This window comes from Opisthocomus hoazin, chromosome 6 (assembly GCF_030867145.1).
Source record: "Opisthocomus hoazin isolate bOpiHoa1 chromosome 6, bOpiHoa1.hap1, whole genome shotgun sequence".
NCBI lineage: Eukaryota > Metazoa > Chordata > Aves > Opisthocomiformes > Opisthocomidae > Opisthocomus > Opisthocomus hoazin.
This window is the reverse complement of record NC_134419.1, coordinates 14,604,222-14,626,157: the sequence shown is the minus strand read 5'-3', so window position 1 is coordinate 14,626,157 and position 21,936 is coordinate 14,604,222. Positions and strand designations below refer to the sequence as shown.

Genomic DNA, 21,936 nt, shown 5'->3' with positions numbered 1-21,936 from the left:
ATAATCACCCACCCATTGCCAGCATAGCTGTGAGTGCTAATTATAGGGCAGAAGTGGCTAATTTAGACCTTTTTATAGTGTTTCTAAATTATTTATATGCTGTACATCTAAATACTTTACTAACCTGAAAAAGGAATGTTTGACAAAAAAAGCTCAATATAAGATCAGAGCTTTTTTTCTTACTTGCTTGCTTGCTTTTATCCCAATGGTTTGAGCAATTCTGTGAAGCATTTCTGGTTTTTAAGGAGTAGCATCTTTGTATGTTGCTGGCATCTCAGCATGGCTCAGCAGGAGGTGTACACAGGCACTATCCTAGCAGACAGATAATCTGGTTTTTCAAATGTTGTATGACTTAATCTCTTACCAGTGATCGGTCATCTTTGTAAGATTACACTGTCATCTTTATGGTTTTATCACTCGTGTGTACCCTGTCATCATCAAAGCTATTTTAAACTAAATTGCGATGTCAGAGAAAAGAACCCACTATTTCACATGGGCAGACAAGTCAAGTATTGATAGCCCTATTTCAGCTGTGAAGAGGGCTTTTTTAATTCTTATTGGAAGTGGTTTCAAACCTGCAAATTTGGCAGGTATTATATGTTCAGTTCTGAATAGAGACATTTTTGGTGCCTCGGGAGCATTTCTAAGTGCTATAAAGTTTAACAAACCATTCCAACTGTAATGGGGGGCATTATTGTGTGTGACTGGGTTGACAGTGATATGGCAATAGCTGGAGCTAACAGGAGGAGAAGGTGCAATGGTGAGGCCTTGTGACATCTGCGGTCAAGTCAGTTACAGCTCTTTGTTGCTTTTTAAGCTATTTGGTGATAAACGTGAGGATTTGTAAAAAAGAAGTGGCAGGGCCTAACACGCACAAGATGATAGTAAAACAATTTTATTTCAATGCATTAGCCATTTCAAGGCTCAATGAAGTAAAAGATGTAATTCTGGTCAAATTCCACCCCAAATTCCTCCTGTAGTTTGGGGATAGGCTAAGAGTGACCTGCCAGACATAACTGTGGGGTGATGCCTCCCCATGTCACCCTCCTGGTGAGCACAGCAGACTTCAAGAGAGGCAAGACACTGTGACTTCGCTTGGCTCAGTGCTTCTGGGGTCAGATGACCCTGATGGCCACGAGGTTACTACGCTAAAACATAATCACGGGGAGAAATCATCCTTTACGAGGAAATCCTTACAAATCTTAGGTTTAAGTTGATAATTTTCGATTTCTTCTTTGGACCTTATCTCTTTCTTCCATGAAGGCAGCAGGGTTGGGATTGTTTTGTTGTTGCTCTCATTCCTGTTCCTCGTCTGCCTTCAGGTGAAGATTTATGGGCAGTGATATATCTCTGCACTGTGAGCACAGGAAAACAGCATTGCCAAAATACAAAAAATGCCCCAAATTTATGTATCTGTAACCTTGTTTTCAGCTCCAGCTGAGCTTTGCCTGATGTGGGATCTTAGGTACAGAGTACAGAGGCAGAACAGGTCTGCAGTGGCTTTGATACAAGTCTAGCTGGCTGCAGAGGCAAATCCTGCAGGCTGGGCTCTGAGGCTCATAGCCGTTCTTTGAGCACTCCAGATCTTCCAGCAATCTCTGCAAATTAGAAGAAAAACAGGTGGTGATAGAAGTTGATACGGGCCCTATGCACCAGTGCAGTCCTCCTGTGGATGAGGATAGCAGCCAGACAGGTTCTTTCTTTTCTCCCACTCCTTTGCCTAACTGAAGCCACACAAAGGAGCTGTAGCTGGGCAGCAAACAGCCCTGTGGTGGTTTTGCCATTTTTTGTGTGTTGTGTAAGTATTTTGTCATAGCTTGTTTTCACAGTATTCACATACCTTTATTATTGTCTCTTCATAATCGTGCACTGCTAGACTTGGGAGGAAAGGCAACCTGCTTTCAGCAAAATGCTTCGTCTGCTCTGTGACTTTTTTGAGCGTTTGGACAGCTTGTTTTGGTGAGGTGACAGCAAATTGAAGCCTGAACTGCAAGAGGGATGTTTACAAAGAGTGCAAGGAGCTAGGTAATTTGCTCACGTTCTACCTAGGTTATCGTCTAAGGAAAATAAGGAAAATCTTCTGAAAATGGGCACTGAGTCTAGAAGATTAAGTTGGTGTTAGATGTCTGCTCTGTGGAAGGCATGTTGGTGGCGGTAATTCTGTTTCCATTGGCTAGTCTTCCTGTTGAGCATACTGCATGGGCACCACCGTAACAAAGATTAAACTCTTTCCAAAGTGGAGCCACTCAGGAGGTCCTTTTCATTACAGAAGCCAGTCTCTTCCAAGTTTTCTATTCTGCCCACAGCTAATTAAAGAAAAAAAATGCTAAGTAAGGACTCTGAGAAGGAAATGTTATTTTTGTTCTGGGATAACCAGATAGGGCACAACAACATTCATATAGAAAGCTGCAAAATCTGGCAGCTTGAAGCTTACGTTTAATCCTGAGCTTTACTAATAGCATTGAGTTTGCAGGTTTTCCCAGCTAGCCTGGAGGGTTTGGATACCAAATCTCAGGAGAGCCGTTCACCACAAATGTGATTCTTGCACAAAAATGTTGAAATTGTCAGCGCAAATGCCCATGTACCCAAATGGTGCTTGCAGTTTCTGTGCATGGGGACCCAGGAGATTTTTGGTTTGGAATATATTGTAATATGCCTTTGAGACAGCATGTAAATGGTGAAGAACAGAACTGGTTCTGTACCAACGGATTTTCTGTCTCAGGACGCATTGTTTCAAACACATCCTTGGATTTATAATCTGCAGTAATAGTGAAGCACAGGGAGCTCAAGTGTTTATCAAGAGTACAAACTATATTGTCCTCTGATTGCCTGAGCAGAAACACTACTTCTGAAGGTGTTTGCTTATTTAGATTACGGTCCTATTAGAATTCTTAAGTGCAAAGCAATGGCCTTATTGATCCCATCTAAAAATTATTATTATTATTAGATTGGTGACTGTACATGAAAAGGAGTAGGTGAGAAGCTCTTTAGATGGAGTTAGCAAAGAAAGGGTATTTTAAACCTTTGTAAAGCAAGCTGCAAGCTGAAGATAATTTCTACAACTTACTTCTTCCTCCTAATACTTGTAATCTTTAGAACCACAAACATTTTAGCTAAAACTATGCAGTAGATTAGATCAAAGCATACAAGTATGGAGAAATTATTTATAACAAGTATTTAAACTTTTTAATGGAAAAGTGAGTTTATCACATGCTTTAAGGGACAAGCATTCACACACACCACAACCCATGCCTGATTGAGGCAAATACAAATACGAGCTCCAGAGATAAAAGGTATGAAAATGAAAAAAAAAAAAAGTCCCTGGAACATTTTCTTTTCTTTTGTAATACACTTGCAATAATGCTCTCCCTTTAATAAGAAGTGTGTAGTATGGAAATAATCATTTGTCTGCAGGGTAATGTGACTGCAGTTTTGATGAGTATGTAATGTAAGCCAATAACAAATTCCTTCCCCTTGTGGAGGACTTCTACAGGGCTTTCCCCACCTCTGACATGACAGCTTGCTCTGTGTTGAGTGGGTGCAGGCCTGTGTAAGGGCTTTATTCTGCAGCACTGACTTTTTTGGAAACTTCAGGTTTTAAACTCTGTGGACACAGAATAAGTCCCTCCACTTGTAGGTATTGTGAGGGATAGATTTATATTAGTTGTCCAGCTGGCAGTAGAAATGATATCATTTGGAAGGGTTAGGCAAAGACTATTAACATCGTACTTATGAAAGTCTACAAGTCACTAAAACGAGAATTTGGAAAAGAATTGCTGCTACTCCAAGTGCAGCTATAGGCAACGCTTCTACATACCTCTCTCCTACAACCTTCTACCATTAAATCTGTTCAGCTGAGCTTTGTGCAGCAAGTTTAAAGTCACCCACGATAACATGATTTGCACCTTTGCAGTACTGACAGAGTCATACAGACTTGACTGTTGTACCCTCTGTCACTGTCACAATAAATTGGCATACCTCTGTGAGGAACCACGATTCAGAAGTGTGACATGTTCCAACATTAATAGGTGCAATTTTCCATTTAACAGTATAAATCTATCAGTATCATTTGTTGAGATCACTTCTGTAATAACAAAATACAGGCTTTTTCTTTGAGGGTGGAACATTTCCAAAATTGAACATCATCCAAATAATCCTCTTGTGGCTTTTATCCAAACATACTCGCGCTGTGCAGTGAGGAGGTGGCTCCTGTACGTTCTTCCTTGTTTTACTCCTCTAATGTGTATTTTCAGGGACCTTCAAGGTGTCTGGCTTGGCTTCAAACTCGAGTTTCTTGAAACAATTGGTAATTGTACTGTTTGCAACTACAAAAATGGCTTATAATGGACCCTGCAATTTTCAGAGCATTCTTGTAAACTTGGCTCGGAACACCGAGAGGTGTCTTCAGAAAAGCCAAGTTCTTTTTATTAAGCATTCCTGTATGTAATAAATGTAATGAATAATCAACTGTAAAGCAAAAATATTCTAAGAATTGCAGTGATTGATTAACCATACTGTTTTGAACTTCCCTTGTATAAATGAATGGGCAAATGAATAAAATATACAGATTGCAGTTGCAAAATACAAAAAAGTGACATATGAGTTATGAAAGCAGGCTAACAGTAGAGTAATGCTTTTCATTAAGGAACCGCCTGCATATTCATTAGAGCTAGTCAATTACTTAAAAAATACATTAATCAGATAATTTATTTGATGAATTTTACCATTATTTGTCAAATAATTTATTCAACAAAAAAGGTAAAATTAATGTAATAGTGTATTCATCAAATCTTATTGGACAGCTCTAATACTTATTCAGTTCTGTACATTTAGGTTGATTCAGGTTTAGTAATACCGCTGCAATCAATGTAGAAAAATTTCCTGGCAAATCCATTACTCTGCTGTTTTCTCATATACTCACAAATTTCATGTACTTAATCTAGGCCATTCAAACTGAACATCTTTCTTGTAGAAAGTAAATATTCAAAGAGTTTAAAGTTTTACCTTTTCCCAGACTTCCATACTGAGCATGATCTGACAGTCCATTGCTCCCTCCCAAAAAAGAAAAAGGGGAGAAAAAAAAAAAGGTAAAGCAGCCCCTCTGAGGTCAATCATGCCACAGTGGTGTAATCAAGTACACTGCCTCTTTGGGCTTCTTCACACTGTTATTCCTCTTCTTCAGTGAAGCAGCTCATGTTCGAAACTCTTGATATTCTAAGGATTACTATCAAAAAGGTTGTTTGACCTCTGACCTCCATTACAACAAACCATACAACCACCTCACATTTTCTGGTGAATATTTATACTTTGGAAAATTTGGTGGTTTTTTTCCAAAGAGTTATTTGTGTTCAATGCCTAATTATCTTTTTTAGATAGATGAGAAAAGCATACTCTGTACCATTTACTGTACTTTTTTCAGAAAATAGCTGTTTTAAACATTTTTTTATATCCACTCTCATTCCTCAGTCTGCCTTTTTAGTGGAAATAAATTTCCTACAGGGACTAGCAACAGCTTTATTATTCTTTATGGAAGAATAATAGTCCCCTTTTCATTAGCTCCTCTGTGGTTTCCATTAAAGCTGTCTCTGTGGTAATTCTTATGCCATTGTGGATAAAGTGGAGATAATTAATTATATAGTGGCATTGAAGACTGAGTCTGCAACTTTGGTTGAAACAGATTAGTTCAACCTGCAATGTTGTTCAGCAACAGCAATACCTGCTGTGCTAAATAACCATTGAGTTGGAGAGTACTTGCCCTGTTCAGTGGACAGGACCAGCTTTAATCTCCAAGCCACAGCTTCCATACTGCCACACCCAAAAGATGCAGTTTCTCAGCAAGACCAGGGCTTTCACACGATATTAAGGTTTCTCCTTCCTTCCCTCTGTCATTAAAGCCCCTGTTCTAAGGTCCCTGGAAATGCAAGAGGCTGTGGCTGTTAGTCTACAACGTGAAAATTACTTGCTCTTGTGTTGTTACATAGGAACAAACTCATCACATATGGCTCAAAGATCCTTGAAGGATGTTCCACAAAAAAGTTTTTTTCTTTTTTAAACTCAACTTCGCTAGTAGTCTTATAAGAAAAAGCGTGTGAAGTTCTCCCCCAGATTCACTGAAAGGACATTAGACTTGAAAAGTCAAGTGTGTCCTCTGTCGTCAGGAGTGAAGCAAGCGGACGCAACAGGTTGGGGAGTACAGGGGGATGCCAAGGGGAAGGGGAAGAGGACCCACAGGTGCCAGCTGACTGTTCAGATTTCCTGAGATGTCCCGCAGCTCGGTGCAGGTTAATGTCCCAGGCATTCTTCTCTTCTAGCAAGAGAAACTGTGCCCACTGTTTTAATAGATTCATGTCTACTAAGCCTCAGTGGACTTTTTTTCAGGAAAGCCACACAACTGTCTGAATCAGTCTTTTTTTTTTTTAATTGCTTAATATTCTCTTGGTGATCCTTTATATTGCCTTGCTATAAGCACAATTACTGTAAACAGGTATGCTTACGCTAAATTGTTCATTGAAATGATACCGTAGGTTTGCTTTAGATGGTTAACATAGACTGATGATATCTTTTGGACTTTCTTAGTAATTACATAATGACTACATCCACACTACATATTTTCTCACTCAAATCACATTTTCTTCCACTAGTCTACTGCCCCTTTGATTCATCACTCACAGGAATTTAGAGAAGCAAATTTAAATTCACAAGTGGTAATTGCACGTGAATACTCTGTTTGGAAATCTCACTTAGTCATTGAAGGAGCTCTTTGTGGCTTTGAGTAAGATCGTAAGCCACAGCATGGGATTTTGTGACCACATCCACAGCAGAATCATGAATATTTCTAAAAAGCAAAGGGCCAAATCCTTTAGAGAATATGGCAAACACAGCCTGTTGTCAGACTCGACATGTCAGTCGTGCTCCTGGTGCTGCCTTCCTGCTGGTAGCTCATCCGTTCACTGAAGCCAGTTGTGCTAAAAGGTAATATACAACTATTTCACTCCTCTTTGACAGGTAACAATACTTCTGCAGGGCTCCTGCGTAAGGCTCCAGATGCAGCCTAAGACAGGTTTGCATTTATGCAAAGAAACCATAGAAGAGGTGTAAGGTAGTCTGAAGTCTTTGATGCACCTGGAATCAGTTCAGTAAACAGCCTGATTTATGTCATTACCAACTCCCAAGCAAATATACCTTCTCAAAATCTTCTTGGAAAAGGAGAAGAGTAAATCTAGCAATTAATTACACTGCAAGCAAGATAGACCCCAGTCCTACTCCTGGATCTAGTTAGGCTGATGTTTATGGCTGAGGTCAGATACAGCTCTATCGGTTCATCCCTCCTGCCCTTGGCTGAAGAACTGACATTAAATAAAAATATTTAGGTCCATATGTGTTTAGCTTTGCCATCCAATAAGAAACAACATTGAATCCAGAAGTCTGAGAAGTTGTTTACACTGATGAAAAATACAGAAACCCTATTTATTTATTTATAGATTACTATAAATGTTCTAAAAATATGAAGGAAACATTTAATTGAGTCTATACCTATAACTTGAGGTATGTAAAAGAACAACTTTGAAGTACTCATACATAAAGAGCAACCCTATGTGAAAATTACATGTTGTTATTGTTTCCAGAGATGGGGTTTGAAATAAACTCATTTAGCTACATCTTCATTTTTAAAACAAGAAAAATTATTAAAATCTTAGAATTATAAAATTCTAATCCTGCATTGTTGAAAATATTTCCCCAAAATATAGCCTGTGAAGGTTTTTGTTACATTTTCTACTCCCAGATAAGAGTGCTGTTGTATACCTAAAGCATTCGAGAAGGTACATTCACTGGGGACATGATAATAAGACAAATCAGTTAGGAGACAAACCCAGACTGTTTGACTGCCAGCTTGTGTCCAATTTTATGCAATTAATATGGCATATATTTTCATTTTGAAGCTTAAACTGTTGTATTGTTAATAGCTTAATTCCATTCTCCCCTGACTGAAATAACGATGACCCGCTGAATGTTGTCATTTTACCCAGCCATTAGCCATACAGCTAGAAAGACAGAAATGTATTGCTCTCTGTGGCAGAATTCAGACCATCACAAGCTCATTAATTCAAACACTCATAATGAGGGTCATTGTAAAGACTGATACAGATACAGCTCCTCTGAACTTCAGACATTTTTTGAAAGAGCCAAATTCAATATGATATATGTAAAAAATTCAAGTATATGCCTAAGAGAGCAGCAGGAGAAATTTTCTCATTCTTTTTTGTGAGATCTGACATCAGCATATAGATGGTTTCATCAATTATTGAGACAGAGACTAAGAAAGGAAAAGGGAATGATTTGGGGGTTTCGTTTTTGAAGTTTGAATGTAAAGTGCTCAGACTGAATCAGAACTAGTATGTCTGAATCTTTAGAATTAGCTGCCTCTTTCTTATACCTTCTCTTCTTTGTAACACTAGAGAGCCTTAAAAGGCTGGTGTTCAAAGGGTTTTAATAACTTTCAAAAGGCTAGAGTGTATCTTTTACACAAGGATATCCTTTTTCATGATATAAATACATGTTTATTGGAAATAGCCCTCAAAAAATCAGTCTCATATTAAACAATTACTTCACTGTTTAAAAAAGAACTGTCTTTAGATAGTCCTGGATGAGGAACCGGTGGATGAGGGGCATTCAGGTCTCCCTGCTCTAGTGAATATTTAATTATTTATATGGCATGGAATAGATCCAGCAGGGCTGACAGAGCAATAGCGGTGAATAGCTGGTATGGAGGCTGGAGAAACTAAGGGTCATAGCCTAGTCTGAATATTAAGTACCACAGAAAATTGCACTCGTGTCTCCAACATCCTGGATAAATGCCCTGTCCACAGGGATTTTCATTGTTCAGGAGTGTCCTTTCTGGTTTTAATCAGAAAAGCTATCCTAGTCAGAAAGCCTTTCCTGTTGGAAGTATAGTCTAAAACAGTAAACGTCTTTTAGTGCTAATGATCTGACATTTTTTCAACAAAAAAATTTTCTTCAATGGCTCTCGTCCTGATCTGTTTCATTTTATCAGATGTCCAGGTGCTAACTGAGCTACCGCCGTGAAAGATGGACCATTTCCCTTTTAGCTTTCAAGTGCTCTTTTGTCTTGCTTAAAAAAAGGGAGGGGAGGAGGAAGGAAAAAAAGATTTCTTAGTTGCCAAATTTGACAGCTGTCAGCTACCTTGATGGGGCAAAATGATGATATATCACTTCACTCGGTATCTTAGAATTTAATTGTAATTAATTACAAAAGAAACTACAACTCTTCAACATGAGTGCAAATATTTTTATTTGCAGGCAGATGTTTTGCGTGCTTTATTAAGTTTTGTGTATTTCATACCATTCAGTGCTCAGCTAAAAATAACTATCATTCTATACCTACACAGAGAGTTTCATGCAGTGTGAAGCACTAGCATCATATGTACTTGAGGATAGAACATTATGTTACTCGTGCAGTAGGTAAAATACGTGCATTTAACAGTGGAATTAAGAACCTATTTTAAATATAGCAGTTGCTAAGCAATGTGCTATTAGCAGAACTCCAACAGCTTGGAACATTTAGCATTTTAGGACCTATGTGCTCGTTTTTATATTATTACTTAGTTTGCAAAATACAGTTAGTAATCAACAGAGAAGCTTGTAATTTGCTTAGACGCTAGATTGTTTCTCAGTGCTCTTCTGGATCCTCATTTTAGGAAAAGAACTGAGTGAATATTATTATGTCTTGATATGAATACAACTCTATTACTTTCTTCTACAAACTACAGATGGGTGAAATCCTGCTGCAGTGGTCCCAGAACTGCTAGGAGTAGAAGCCAAAGCAGCAGTATCTTGCTCTACCCGCCACTGGGCAGTTTTCCTTCATTACGAAAGCCTATGCAGAATTACTCGGTTCAGTAAGCTGTGGTAGTATTGAGACAGAGGGAGGGATGTAAATCTGAAAACAGATTTACAGAGCCATCCTAGCTCTAAGTAGAGGTAGGTTAACACCATGCACCATTTTTCCCATCCTAACCTAAAATATATATGATTGATTGAACAGAGCTCCCCAGGCTAATGCCTTTGGTGAAACCTCCTTATTGTAGACAAGATGATTAGGAAAGCACCAGGAAATTTCTTTGAATTTGCAATTGCTTTTTCTCTCCTGTGAATTTCTTTACAAGAAGAAATTATCCAGACTGATGCTGTGGCTGTCGGTCAGATCTGGTCCCAGGCCTTGTAGCAGTCCAGACAGCTTGGAACTCTTCCTTGCATACCTGCTGTATCTTACCCATCAACATCACAGTTGTGAACATGGGAACTGCACCATGAAGATCCCCAAAACACAGCTGCAGAAAAATGTCACTATCCTGCTCTGTACTACACCGTGCATCTGCGATACGTACAAGTGCTAATCTGCAGAGTGAAACCCACAGCAGTGCCCTCTGTTGCCTCCATTGAGACTGCCACTCTCTGTGATGTGTAGAGGTAAAGCTGTGACAACGCTGGAGGCAATGGGAGTTTTACTGTTTAACAGGAGTTCTGCCATTGGTTTAATGGGGCCAGAAGTCACTCCAAAGTCCTAAATCCTCATGGCCCCAAGAGAGATGTACCAAACACTTGCCATCCTCCCTTTAAACTCAGTCATGGATGTACAATAAAACCCAGCTCAGACAGATTTGTGCCTTCTTGGAGATTATCCTGCATTATACAGATACATAAATGTAGCTGCCAATATCTACAGAATCTTGATTTCATGGGATCCTAATTATTGCCCTTATTTAATGTCTGTTTCATATAAATATGTTTCCTACCATTTGTTCATAAATATACCACAACATTTCTAGAATTTAAGAAAGCTAAAAATACTTTTACAAATATCTTTAAGGAGAAATGATTCCCTGAAGATGCTATGAGAGGAGGCTGCTCCTATATCAGCCCTTGTCTTTGATTAACCACTTTAAAAAAAAAAAAAAGGAATAGATTAATTATTAAAATTAGTCCTGTAGTGCACCTGAGCTCGCCGAGTGAAGCCTGATTCCCACTGATTCTTGAGGGGAGGGAGAGCTGAGGATGCTCAGTGCCTCACAGAATTGGACTTGCAGGGAGAAAGTCAGAGATTTCCTTTGTGCAATAGTAAGGACTGAGTGCACCCGTTACCCAGTAGCAGTTTGGGGTGGTTTCTTAAATAAATATAAAAAAAAAGAATTCAGTTCTGGGCTTGGAATCAATGCAGTTCCACTTTAGCCTATTAGACTCACCGAGAAGCCGCTCTCAGGACATGCAGCAGTTTCTCTGACGGCTCAGCCAAGTAATAACACTGAAAACAAAGGCACAAGAACTTACCGTGTCACAGTGTAATGTCGTTATTCACTTGATAGAACTGTGGCCATGCCACAACGCTGCACACTTTGGGTCTGCCCAAAGCTGCGGAGTAGCTCTGCTCATTATGCAGGTAACTTCTCCTCAAAGCCGGCGTGTGGCAGCAGCAGTCCCACCCTGTCCCTTTCCAGGCTTGTGCAAAGCCTGTCCTCAGCTTGGTTTCACAGTTGCCTGCACATCTTGCTCTACGCCAGCTTGCTGCCTCTCCAGAGACAGCATGCCTTATGTTTGCCATTTCATTCTCATTCACCTTGCCTGTCACCTTAAGGCAGCCTTAATTATAACGTCATCAAAGGTTTATTCAACAAGACCTGAAGATTGTGCTGTAATTACAAAAATGAAAACACGCAATTACAACCAAACTAAGCATGAACCACAGTATTTGTCTATAAGCAGCAGTTGAAGCCTTTTTGGGTATTTCAGTGTCTCTCATCCAGACATCCCTCAGTTTGTCCCAGCTGGAAGATTTGGGAATCCAGGTTGCCTTGTGGCTATCTGTATTGTGGATGCCTTTTACAGCCTACAACTTCCATTTGTGCTCATTTGAAGCTTGGTTTTGGATACAAACTTAAAAGTCTTCAGTGGTTGTACCCTTGGCCGGGCATTTTGGGTGATTTGACTTCCTGTCCCACTTGTTGCAACAGGAATAGCTCTTTGGGCATATCAGTTATCTAAAGGCCGTTTCTCCTTCAGTCCTACTCAGCCCAACTTCTCAGTATTCCTGCTCAGTCCAACCGTCCAATGTGAACTTTCTACTTTACATTTCACAGATATACCTGAGACTACTGGTATGTGCATAGCAAAGAACATGCAAGGTATCAGGTCAAAGCAGAAGGCGTTAAGCTTAGGATGCCTGTTAGATTACCAGTCTTCTTTAAAGGCCACACTTGACACATTATTAGCATTAACTAGTTTTTTCTCCTGGATTTACCCATGAGTTCATGTTTTCCCTCAAGTTTTGCTGGATTTCTGTGTCGTAGCACAGTTATAACTACTTTGGTTTTACCTATTTTGTCCCCCAAAGGACAAAATACAGTGCCAGCGGACTCTAACTTAGAGTTGAAAAGAAAAAAAAAAGAATTGCTATGTTGCCTAAAGCTACTGTTCTGAGACACTGAACGTTGTGTTAGGGCAGTCTATGTACTTTGCTATACGTGTTTTTTATTAATGGAGTTCTTCAAAATGGGACAAAAACCGACTTAAGGCTTTAATAAATCTTGGAAATGACCGGGTATTTCAGAAGTTAAGCTTACCCTCATTACCCTGTAACACTACCTCCTGCGAGGCTACCTGAGACGTATTTTACAATAATTGGGTTCTGGCAGCTGACTCCAAGAAGACGGCATTAACCTCTCTCGCTCCCCCGATACATACAGATTATTCCCATTAGAATGGATTGATGAATGAAAAGATCATAGTTAATGGGTATTACTTTAATGCAGAGGGCCAAATCCTATTATCCTGTGCAATGGACAGTGTAAATAGTATTTGTCTAAAGGAGCCCTGCTGGGACAAAGAGAAATGGAGTCCACTGCCACAAGGCCCCACATCTGCCCATTGCTTGCCCCATCCTTGCTCAGCAAAACCTCTCCAGTTCTGCAGCTGGTTTATGTGGCTGAAGGATAACGGAGTTTGGCTCATGGAGCTTCTTCCAGAGCCTGTTAATGGCAATAGGAAGGCTCTACTTGACATTAGTGGTCTTGGTGACAGGCCATCAGAGGGGAAGGTTGGTTGCATCGTTTGTGCTTGTGATCTTGATAACATTTTCTGAAGAAGTAGCGGTGTGTATTCTCTGTGCTCATGGTGCTTTGATCACATTTCACCCTACATTTTTCAGATTAATAAATACATTAGCTGGGTTATGCAGATTACAGTGTGTGCACTAAGTTATTTGATATATTATTCACCAACAAATATAAGACAAAAAGTAAGTCTGCATATAATTACCCACAACTGCTGACTGACTTATAATTAACTTTGAAAAATTGCTGGTTTAGGAGATATTACAGATTACAATTTTAAATATAAGGAGCTTCAGAATAGCTCTCACGATCAACGCAAGTACAAGGTATTCAGTGAAGGATTAATTCCCTAAACTGCTAATCAGCTCTATCTCCTGTCTTATCAAATTGTAAATACATTATGCTGTATTAAAGTATGAGCATGCAGCTAATTAAAACAGAGCCTGCATTTAATATCAGATACTCCCCCCTTGACACAGAAAAAATGTTCTAAGGACATACATAACAAGTGTTAAAAAATGAAAGTGATTCTTTTCACAGTGATGCTGTGCTCCTACTGCAGCCTTTTGTTTTCAATTCGGAGGGGTTTTTTTAAAGAAAAAGAAGGAGGGAGGAAAACCACACAGTCTTTCTGGAGAGACAAGTTGGGGAAGACATTAATTTTATTCACTCTACAGCTGGAAGCCCACAGGAATCAACCAAGGGATTACAACTAAGGATCTACAAGTAGTATCTGGATGATATCCAGCTAAAATTTGGTTCCTTTACAAACATTTTTAATAGAGTTTCATGTTAAATGCTGCAAAGATAAATAAGAATTTTTTAAGCAAGCAAACCTATCCACTTTGTTAAAGGAATGCAGTATAAATTTAAATGAAAGACCAGTGAAGCCTAGCTGAGCAAACAGAGGTTCAGAACCGTAAATGAGCATCATTTGCAAAACTGCTTCTTTTAGTTGCCTTTTTCTGTTTCAAACTCAAATAAAGCGATGCCATTATAAAGAAGGCAGGAAAAAAAACATACTGAAATTATTCACCTATGAAACAAACATAAAATATAGAAGAGAATACGCAGTAAGGAGCCTTTCAACCAAAGTTAGTTTTTTAAAAATTCTTTGTGTAAACCTCAAAGTTTTCTTGTGCCATTTGAAAGTTTTCACACCCCAAAGAGCTCAGAACATACGATGTTATTAATGTTATTCAGCAACAAAAGACATACGTTTTGTCAAGACCTACGCAATACGGTACAATAGAAAATCTATGGGGGGCATGGGCTTTTTTGGTTTTCTCCCTTTCTCTTTTCTTTCCTCTTCTCTTCTCATCTCTTCTTCTCTCCTTTTCTTTTCTTTTCTTCTCTTTTCTTTTCTTTTCTTTTCTTTTCTTTTCTTTTCTTTTCTTTTCTTTTCTTTTCTTTTCTTTTCTTTTCTTTTCTTTTCTTTTCTTTTCTTTTTTTCTACTTCTCTACTTAGAGGAAAAAAATCTCAGCAGGAAATCAAAGAGATTTACCAATAAAATCAATAAACATTTGCAGACTGTTGGTAGTGATACTGTTGAGATAAGGTAGAGTTACAGCCCTGTTTGATCAATGTTTATTACAGGGCTCATATTTTTTTAATAGAAGTGGATCAGAAAAGGGTGGCTTTTTTCCCCTCCCGGCACTGGATTCTGTAGGTTTCAAATACACAGAAACTTTATCTGACTTGTTTCATTTAAACGTGTAACAGCTACAGACATTCAAAAGCATCCTGGTTTGAACTAAAAGTTCCTTTCTTCACTCCCCCCAGGTTAATTTGTTGGCTTTCGGAGTGATTATTTATAAAGTATTTCGACACACTGCAATGTTAAAGCCAGAAGTTAGTTGTTATGAGAATATAAGGTAAGTTTACCATTTAATACAAATTCTACTTTCTGTACATTTAAATATAGCCAGAGATGAAAGTAAGTATTCAAAAATAACAGTTTAATCTGGAAGATTTGTAGAAAAAGAAAGATGGTGGTGGTTTTTTTCTGTTATGCCCTCATATAGATTTGGAGGTAGATTTTGCAGTCATTATTCCTATTGAGCAATACCTTGTACAGTAACAGTGGGGTTCTGTGAGAGATGTAGGAGGAATACGAGTGGCCCGTATCAACTGGAGGGTAAAGGCTGACGGCAAGGTTAAAGAAATAATTGTCCTTTTCTTCTTAAATACATTCCAGAGCCTCTATGCATACCAAACCAGATTTCAAAACTTATGCCTGCATTAGGATCAAAATATTTGCCTTGAAGTAACAAGTAATTCAGTGATAAGAGAATCATTCATGTTATTTGTAAAAAGTCTACAGTAGGACATTGTGCACCTGTGTCGTGAGGGAGGGTGGGGAGCTTTCTCTCCAAGATTTTTACTTTGCATGCTGCTATGATTTTTCCATCAACTCATTCTCTTTAAAACTGATTTATAGAGACCTTGAAAACCGTTTGTGCAGGAAAAGCTGAAGTGTACTACAGGGAACATTGAAAACAACTTGCTGTTTGTGTTGCTTAGGAACGCTCCTGCAGTTTCAATGCATTGCACTACATTTATAGTTAGGATTTAGCAATTGTTTGATTGATTACTTTCTCTTATTCCTCACCCTTCGTAGCTTCATGTGGTGAGCTGGTTTTAATGAAGCTGAAAATTATTCATTTTCAGAGGAACAGTGCTAAAAATGTCTGTTGTTCAAAGGAAGTCCTGCAATGACTGGGCTGAGAATGAATAAGAAAGTAATCAGTGGCTTCATTTCCAAGACAACATGCTGTAATTTGCTCAAGTCTGTGAGCAGGGCTCTACAGCATGTTTGAAAAAAAAAAATCATAGCCAATCAGTTCCTATAATTTTGAAGCTTCAATATGCTGACCTAGGAACTATTTGAGAGTATTTGTGTTCTAAAAACAATTTTTTTTTTTTAAAGAGAAAGAATGAAAGAATGGAAGTCTAGTTTTACAATTGGCACTGTCTTCTGCAGTGAACCTGAAAAGGCAGCCTGGGAACCCTTTGATGTCATGCACATGTACTGACCTAAGAGCATACTGTACATTTTTCTGGGTTATTTTTTGAGGAAGATAAGGGGGAGGAGAAAAAGTGGGGGGAATGCTTCATAACAGACATATGTTTTTGCTTGGGGAATTACACTAACAGTAGATTTAAATCAAATCATATGGTGCTGCAGTATACCAGAGAAAACACATCTGAAGATTAAAGAAGCCAGTGTTTTAAGGCCCTCCAGTTTTATTCCTTTGCTCTTCTGCAGTGATTATGTGAGCTCATTTGTGCCACAGTGCTACAGCACACCCTAAAGAGCAGCCCATGCATTTGCACTTCTCAGGCCTTGGCAGCTGTGAAAAAATTGCCGAGGAAGCATTCACCATCCAAAGTGGCGAAGGAAGGAAAACAGCACGTGCCCTCGTGTTGTTCACAATATTTCCTTCCTGTCTAGATCCTGTGCCCGGGGTGCTCTTGCTCTGCTTTTCCTCCTTGGGGCTACCTGGATCTTCGGGGTCCTCCATGTCGTCCAGGGATCTGTGGTTACTGCATATCTTTTTACAATCTTCAACGCTTTCCAGGGGATGTTCATCTTCATATTTCTTTGTGTGTTGTCTAGGAAGGTAAGTGTCCCATTCTTTGTGGGAAGCGACTCAAGCAGTCCTGTGTCCCAGTCCTGCAGTGGAGCTGTGGTGCAAATATTTTGTCAGAGCAATAGAGGAAATCTTTGTGCCATTAACGGGGAAGAGGAGGGAAGAGGGGAAATTTTGCTATTGCCTTCGGTGGAGACAGAACCTCTGACCAATTTTTACCTTCTCACATATTTCCTCCCAGTTTTCTGACCAATTTTTACCTTCTCAAATATTTCCTCCCAGTTTTAAAACCAATGTATGAAACATGGAAAAAAAATTCTTGAATTGTAAAGCTGGTTATAATACCATTAACCCGATGAAATAACACAACGTGTGTGATAAAACTGACTTCCGATCTTTCCGGTCAGCAGCAGGATTCACCCACACTGTCCTGAGATGATACTTTCTTCAGTATTCTGTCCTAAAATCAAAAGCATCCCCACCTCACCTTAAATATCTAGTGGCAGAAGCAGAACAAAATGTGTTTAAAGACATATAGACCTATTAATAAATCTATTTTTCATATTTGAATTCAATGTTTTTATTTCAGATTCAGGAAGAGTATTATAGGTTGTTCAAAAATGTCCCTTGCTGTTTTGGCTGCTTGAGATAAAGGGAAGGAAAACATGCAACAGCATCTCAGTGGAAGAAGGGAGCAACCTAGATAACGTTGTTATGGATTTTACAGAAAAATATGGTATTGTGAAAGTATGAAATGACCCAATGAGCACGCATATCTCTTAACTGAATTACTGTTTTTTTACACACGTGTGCATTCATGCAGAGCATTTATATTATGCTGTATACAAACAGTATACAAAACAAACTGGATTACTGCAAAACAATGAAGACTAGGGAAAGAAGCATATTTCTAAAGAATCTCAAGACTTTTCATAACTTAGGTTTTGTTTCTAATATTAGAAATATCTGCAGTTCTTGAAAGTAAGATACCAAAAAGCAACTGGCACAGCAGATATTATGAATTGCTTTGCCAGTGGAAACACGTTCATTGTCTTTTTGTAGTAATGAGCTTCTTACATGAAGTTGTATGTGGCCATCTGCAAGGAATGGGTTCCATTAAAGAGTCAATAGATAAAGATCTGCTTCAGCCCCGACTTCTGAAAACATTTCTTTTAATTTAAAGTAGATTAAAAAAGGTATTTGTTTAATATTATTCTCTTATCACTCTGAAATATATATTTGTATATTAATCAATTCTTTATTTTTATAACTTTTAAAGAACTGTTTAAATCTAAAGAGCTGAGGTCAGATCTGATAGAAGAATGGTGGGACAGCCATTTTATAAGTGAAAGAAATTTTGTGAATACTTTGAAAAAGATCTGGTTCTTGTTCTATTTAATTGCCAAGACAACTGAGATCTGCTAAACTGGCACTATGATTTTGGAGGCTGTGGGAAGAAGGTGCTTTCACAAGTCTGTCACTTGACAGAGATGTTTGGAATCCAGACCTTGCAGGATCAAATTAAAAGTAAAGTGGTAGAAATCACCCATGCAGAAGAACATGGATTTAAACTCAAGGTCATGTGCCTCCATACCACATAAAATTGTAACTACAGCAGTCTTCTCTACTCATAGCATCTTCGAGTCAAGCAGTTGTCTTCCTCCGAGGCTCCTGGTTTTGAAACACTTATCCTGTGTTTAACCTTAGGAGCATACATAGATCTGCTGAAATCAAAGGGAGTGCTTGAGGTGCAAGTTTTGTCAGATCAGGTCATAAACATGATGTATCATCAGTTCCAACTTTGCCATCTTACTTTAAAAGTATGCTTTAATTTCACCCTTCTAGCACCTAGCTTATGCGAAGTGCTGGCCAATCCTCAGTCCACATGGCCTTCTCAGGAAGTGTCTAGGATCTCAGATGAAGCCAAATATTTTTATCAGTAAGGCACTGTAAATATGTAGTTGTTAATAAATCCGACTGTTGTTTTGTCTGTTAAAATAAAGCACTGCTCGGGATTTTATTTATATTAAAGGAAATCTTTTTTTTTGTTATGGTCAAATTTGTTTGGTTTTTATCTTTTTTCCATACACACAAGACTTTCATTGTATGCACTGCAGTGACATGCTTCACTAAGTATATTCCATGTCTCTGTCAAAATTCTGGGAACCACAAGAGGAGACTTTTTTCTGGAAAGAAAAAAAAAGAAAAAATTCTGTTCGTCCTTTGAATGTAAAATATGTGAATAAACTGAAGTGCTCAGCTTTCACATTTTGGTATTTCCCTCATTTAAATAAATACAGTGGTAAAAGTTCTCATGGTTATCTATTATTTGCCCTGAATTATTTGCTGTATTTCATTTGCTGTCGTGTATGTTCTTCCAGGTTTGGGAAGACGCAGATACATATTACTTAGAAGAGTATTTTTAGAAGGATATCTATGAATACATCATTTTTAATCTCCTGCAGAAATGTAACCTGTAGTAAATCTGTTTGGACAAAGAAGCATCTCTAGTAACTGTATAATGACTTCAGCATGCTCAGTGAGATTGAAAAGTTCCTTGGAAAGAAAATATATCATAGAGTGTTTAGGTTACAATAGTCTTTTTAATGATAGAAAATCTTTTATGGAAAAACTGTGCTCTCCAGTCTCTGGGTCAGATCTTCATTGAAACTCTGTTTTCCTTAAATGCACGGATGAGTTTTCATCTTTTAATACAGCACACAAGGAGCAGAAAAATTTTGGTTAGATTCTTTGCCTTAGAGCCTGAAGGATATTGTAATTGTTCTCCCTAATGCATGCAGAAATACTGACAAGAAATAAATGGGTTTATTTGTCACAGCCCTTAGTAACACAAGCCCCAACCCAGCAGAGAGGAGGAGAGACAATGAACATAAATGCAAAAAAGAGAGGTTTCAGCAAGATATGAGGAAAAATCTTTTCACCGTGAGGATAGTCAAGTGTTGGAAACGGTTGCCCAGAGAGGTTATGCAGTTGTGTCAAAATCTTTGGAGGTTTTTAAGAATGGATAAAGCCCCCAGCAATCTGATCTCATACCTGAGCCTGCTTTGAGCAGGAAGGTGGATGAGATAACCCTCTGCAGTCCCTTCTAGCCTGAATTGTTCCATGAGTATACAATACGAAATATCAAATCAGAAAAATAACAGTTGGACATTAGGTATGATTTTGTTAAGCAAACTTGCACTCAAGGGCCGTGCATCTGTGACATATTTGTCAGAACAACTGGTAACTAGTTGACTGGTTTGAAAAATATAATTTTGTTCAGCATCTTTTCAGATTACATGATTTTGAGAGGTACATGACATCTCCAGGTAAGGCCAACAGAAAAAAAAATAAATCAATGATTGACAAGACAGATAAAAAGTAAAATGTTAAGGTTTCACTCTGAAAGCAAGTGCTTGCTGAAGAGAAAAATTGTTTCCATTAAACCAATCAAAGAGAAATTTGTGTTCAGTGTTGCATTTCAAGGTGTGCTTCAGAATATAATAAATAAGGTCTGGATTAAGAAAAACTGGTTTATTCTGAAATAACAATTTCCTCAAAGAATTGGAAGTGTATTTCAAAGAAACTGCAACATTTGGGAGTTAATTGCCATCACAGCCTTTGGGAGGTTCAGCCTGCCAGAGCTGTGCTGATGAACAGATCATCTGCACTCTTTACCTACTGGAGTGAAGCAGGTAGGCATTGAAAACGCCACAAATACTGTTCAAATTTATTTCACACTTTCCTCCACTCTGCAGTTGTCACAGTTCTTCAGCTCAGAACATGGTGGTATCCTGAAGCCAGGACTTTGTAAATTGTGCATCTTATTGACCAGCCATATAAAGCAATGTTGCACATGATGACTTTAGGCAGAATGAACAAATATTTGCATGGCTGATTCCTCTGGCAGCTACACCTCCAGCATCACTTTTCTCACCAATAATACCACTTTTTATATCTTTGTCACGACAGTCCCTTAAAGCCCAGTTCAGAATCACACTCTTGCCAGAAGCCAGTTAGTCACAGGAGAAGTCCTGCCTCCTCCTTTGAAACCTGCACAGATGAGATAAAATAGTCGAAGCTTAACCCATGCAGAAAGTTAAAACCTTCTTTCCTTTGGGAAAAGAGTGGGAGGAGGGCTCCTGGCGAACAACCTGCTCCAGCCTGTGTTACTCTTTTCACTTTCCTCTCATGCATTTAGGACATGCAGCATTACTGTGCTGTGAGATTAGAGACAAGAAGATGCTACCTCACCAAAGTCATTTGCCCAGAGCTATTTTCATATAAAATTAAGCCTTTAAGATGGATGCAGACTTTGAAAACAGCTGGTCATCAATGCACCAATACTCTATTTAACCACAGCCAAAATGTCAGGTGCAAATGTGCTAAAGCATTTTCACAAGTTGCCTGGCTCCCTGCCAGCTCAGCTCTCCTGGCCATTGCTGTGGGCAGCCTGTCCATATAGACTGCAGCCACATGAAGGACTTTACTGCCTTTTTCAGACTCTGTATCTCCATGACAACCCTCCCGAACAAACCCTACAGAGAACCAAGAGCCCTTGCAATACCCAGACTTCGCCAGGAGTCAGATACATGGCCACGCATGGGACCTGGACATCCTGGAACGGCTGCTTTGAAACAAGCTGCAAGATGTGAGGAACAGAAAGAACCATAATTCCATCAACTTTACTGTTACACAGCAAAATTGACAGCAGCAATCCTACTGGATGAAAAGCAGAGAAAGTATGAAAAAACCCCACACAACAAAAAAGTAGCAGTAAAAGTGTCTGCTGAGAACGTAGTAAGTTTTTCAAACTGGAGTTAAAAAAAAAAGCTTAAAAAGCATACACAAATTATCATGAAATATAAACATTATTTTTGGCTGATTCTATTTATGATAATAAGACCTTATTTTTTGTAGAGGTCTTATTTTTATATCTTCCCAATGCAGGGTTGCAACTTTCCCAGAATTCCTTTTCCAGAACTATCCCTTTAAATTTGGCAGAAGCTTGTTGTTTTACAGCTCTTTGTTTTTTCTTGTCTTGCTGGTAAGTACTCAAATTTTATTGTGTTTACTCTTTTGGATTCCCAAGGAAATAGCATATTTTCATCAGATTTCATAACATAAGGGAGCTCTTCTGTTTTCTGAAGCATTGCTGAATATTCTAATTAAAACTAGCTCTAAGACTAACCATCAGTCTTTGCTGCAGTACTATAGG

General features: G+C 38.6%; 1 protein-coding gene across 2 annotated transcripts in view; it reads left to right on the top strand.

Moving 5' to 3' along the window:
* Nucleotides 1-19,012, top strand: part of ADGRL4 (adhesion G protein-coupled receptor L4) — a 76,641-nt gene extending 57,629 nt beyond the window's left edge. For both annotated transcript variants that reach the window (XM_009944902.2, XM_075424782.1), the window contains 3 exons: nucleotides 14,908-14,999; nucleotides 16,580-16,748; nucleotides 17,308-19,012. In XM_009944902.2, the coding sequence (XP_009943204.2) occupies nucleotides 14,908-14,999; nucleotides 16,580-16,748; nucleotides 17,308-17,370 (324 nt within the window). In that variant the 3' untranslated portion in view covers nucleotides 17,371-19,012. The remainder of the gene's footprint in view (nucleotides 1-14,907; nucleotides 15,000-16,579; nucleotides 16,749-17,307) is intronic.
* Nucleotides 19,013-21,936: the final 2,924 nt, after the last annotated feature.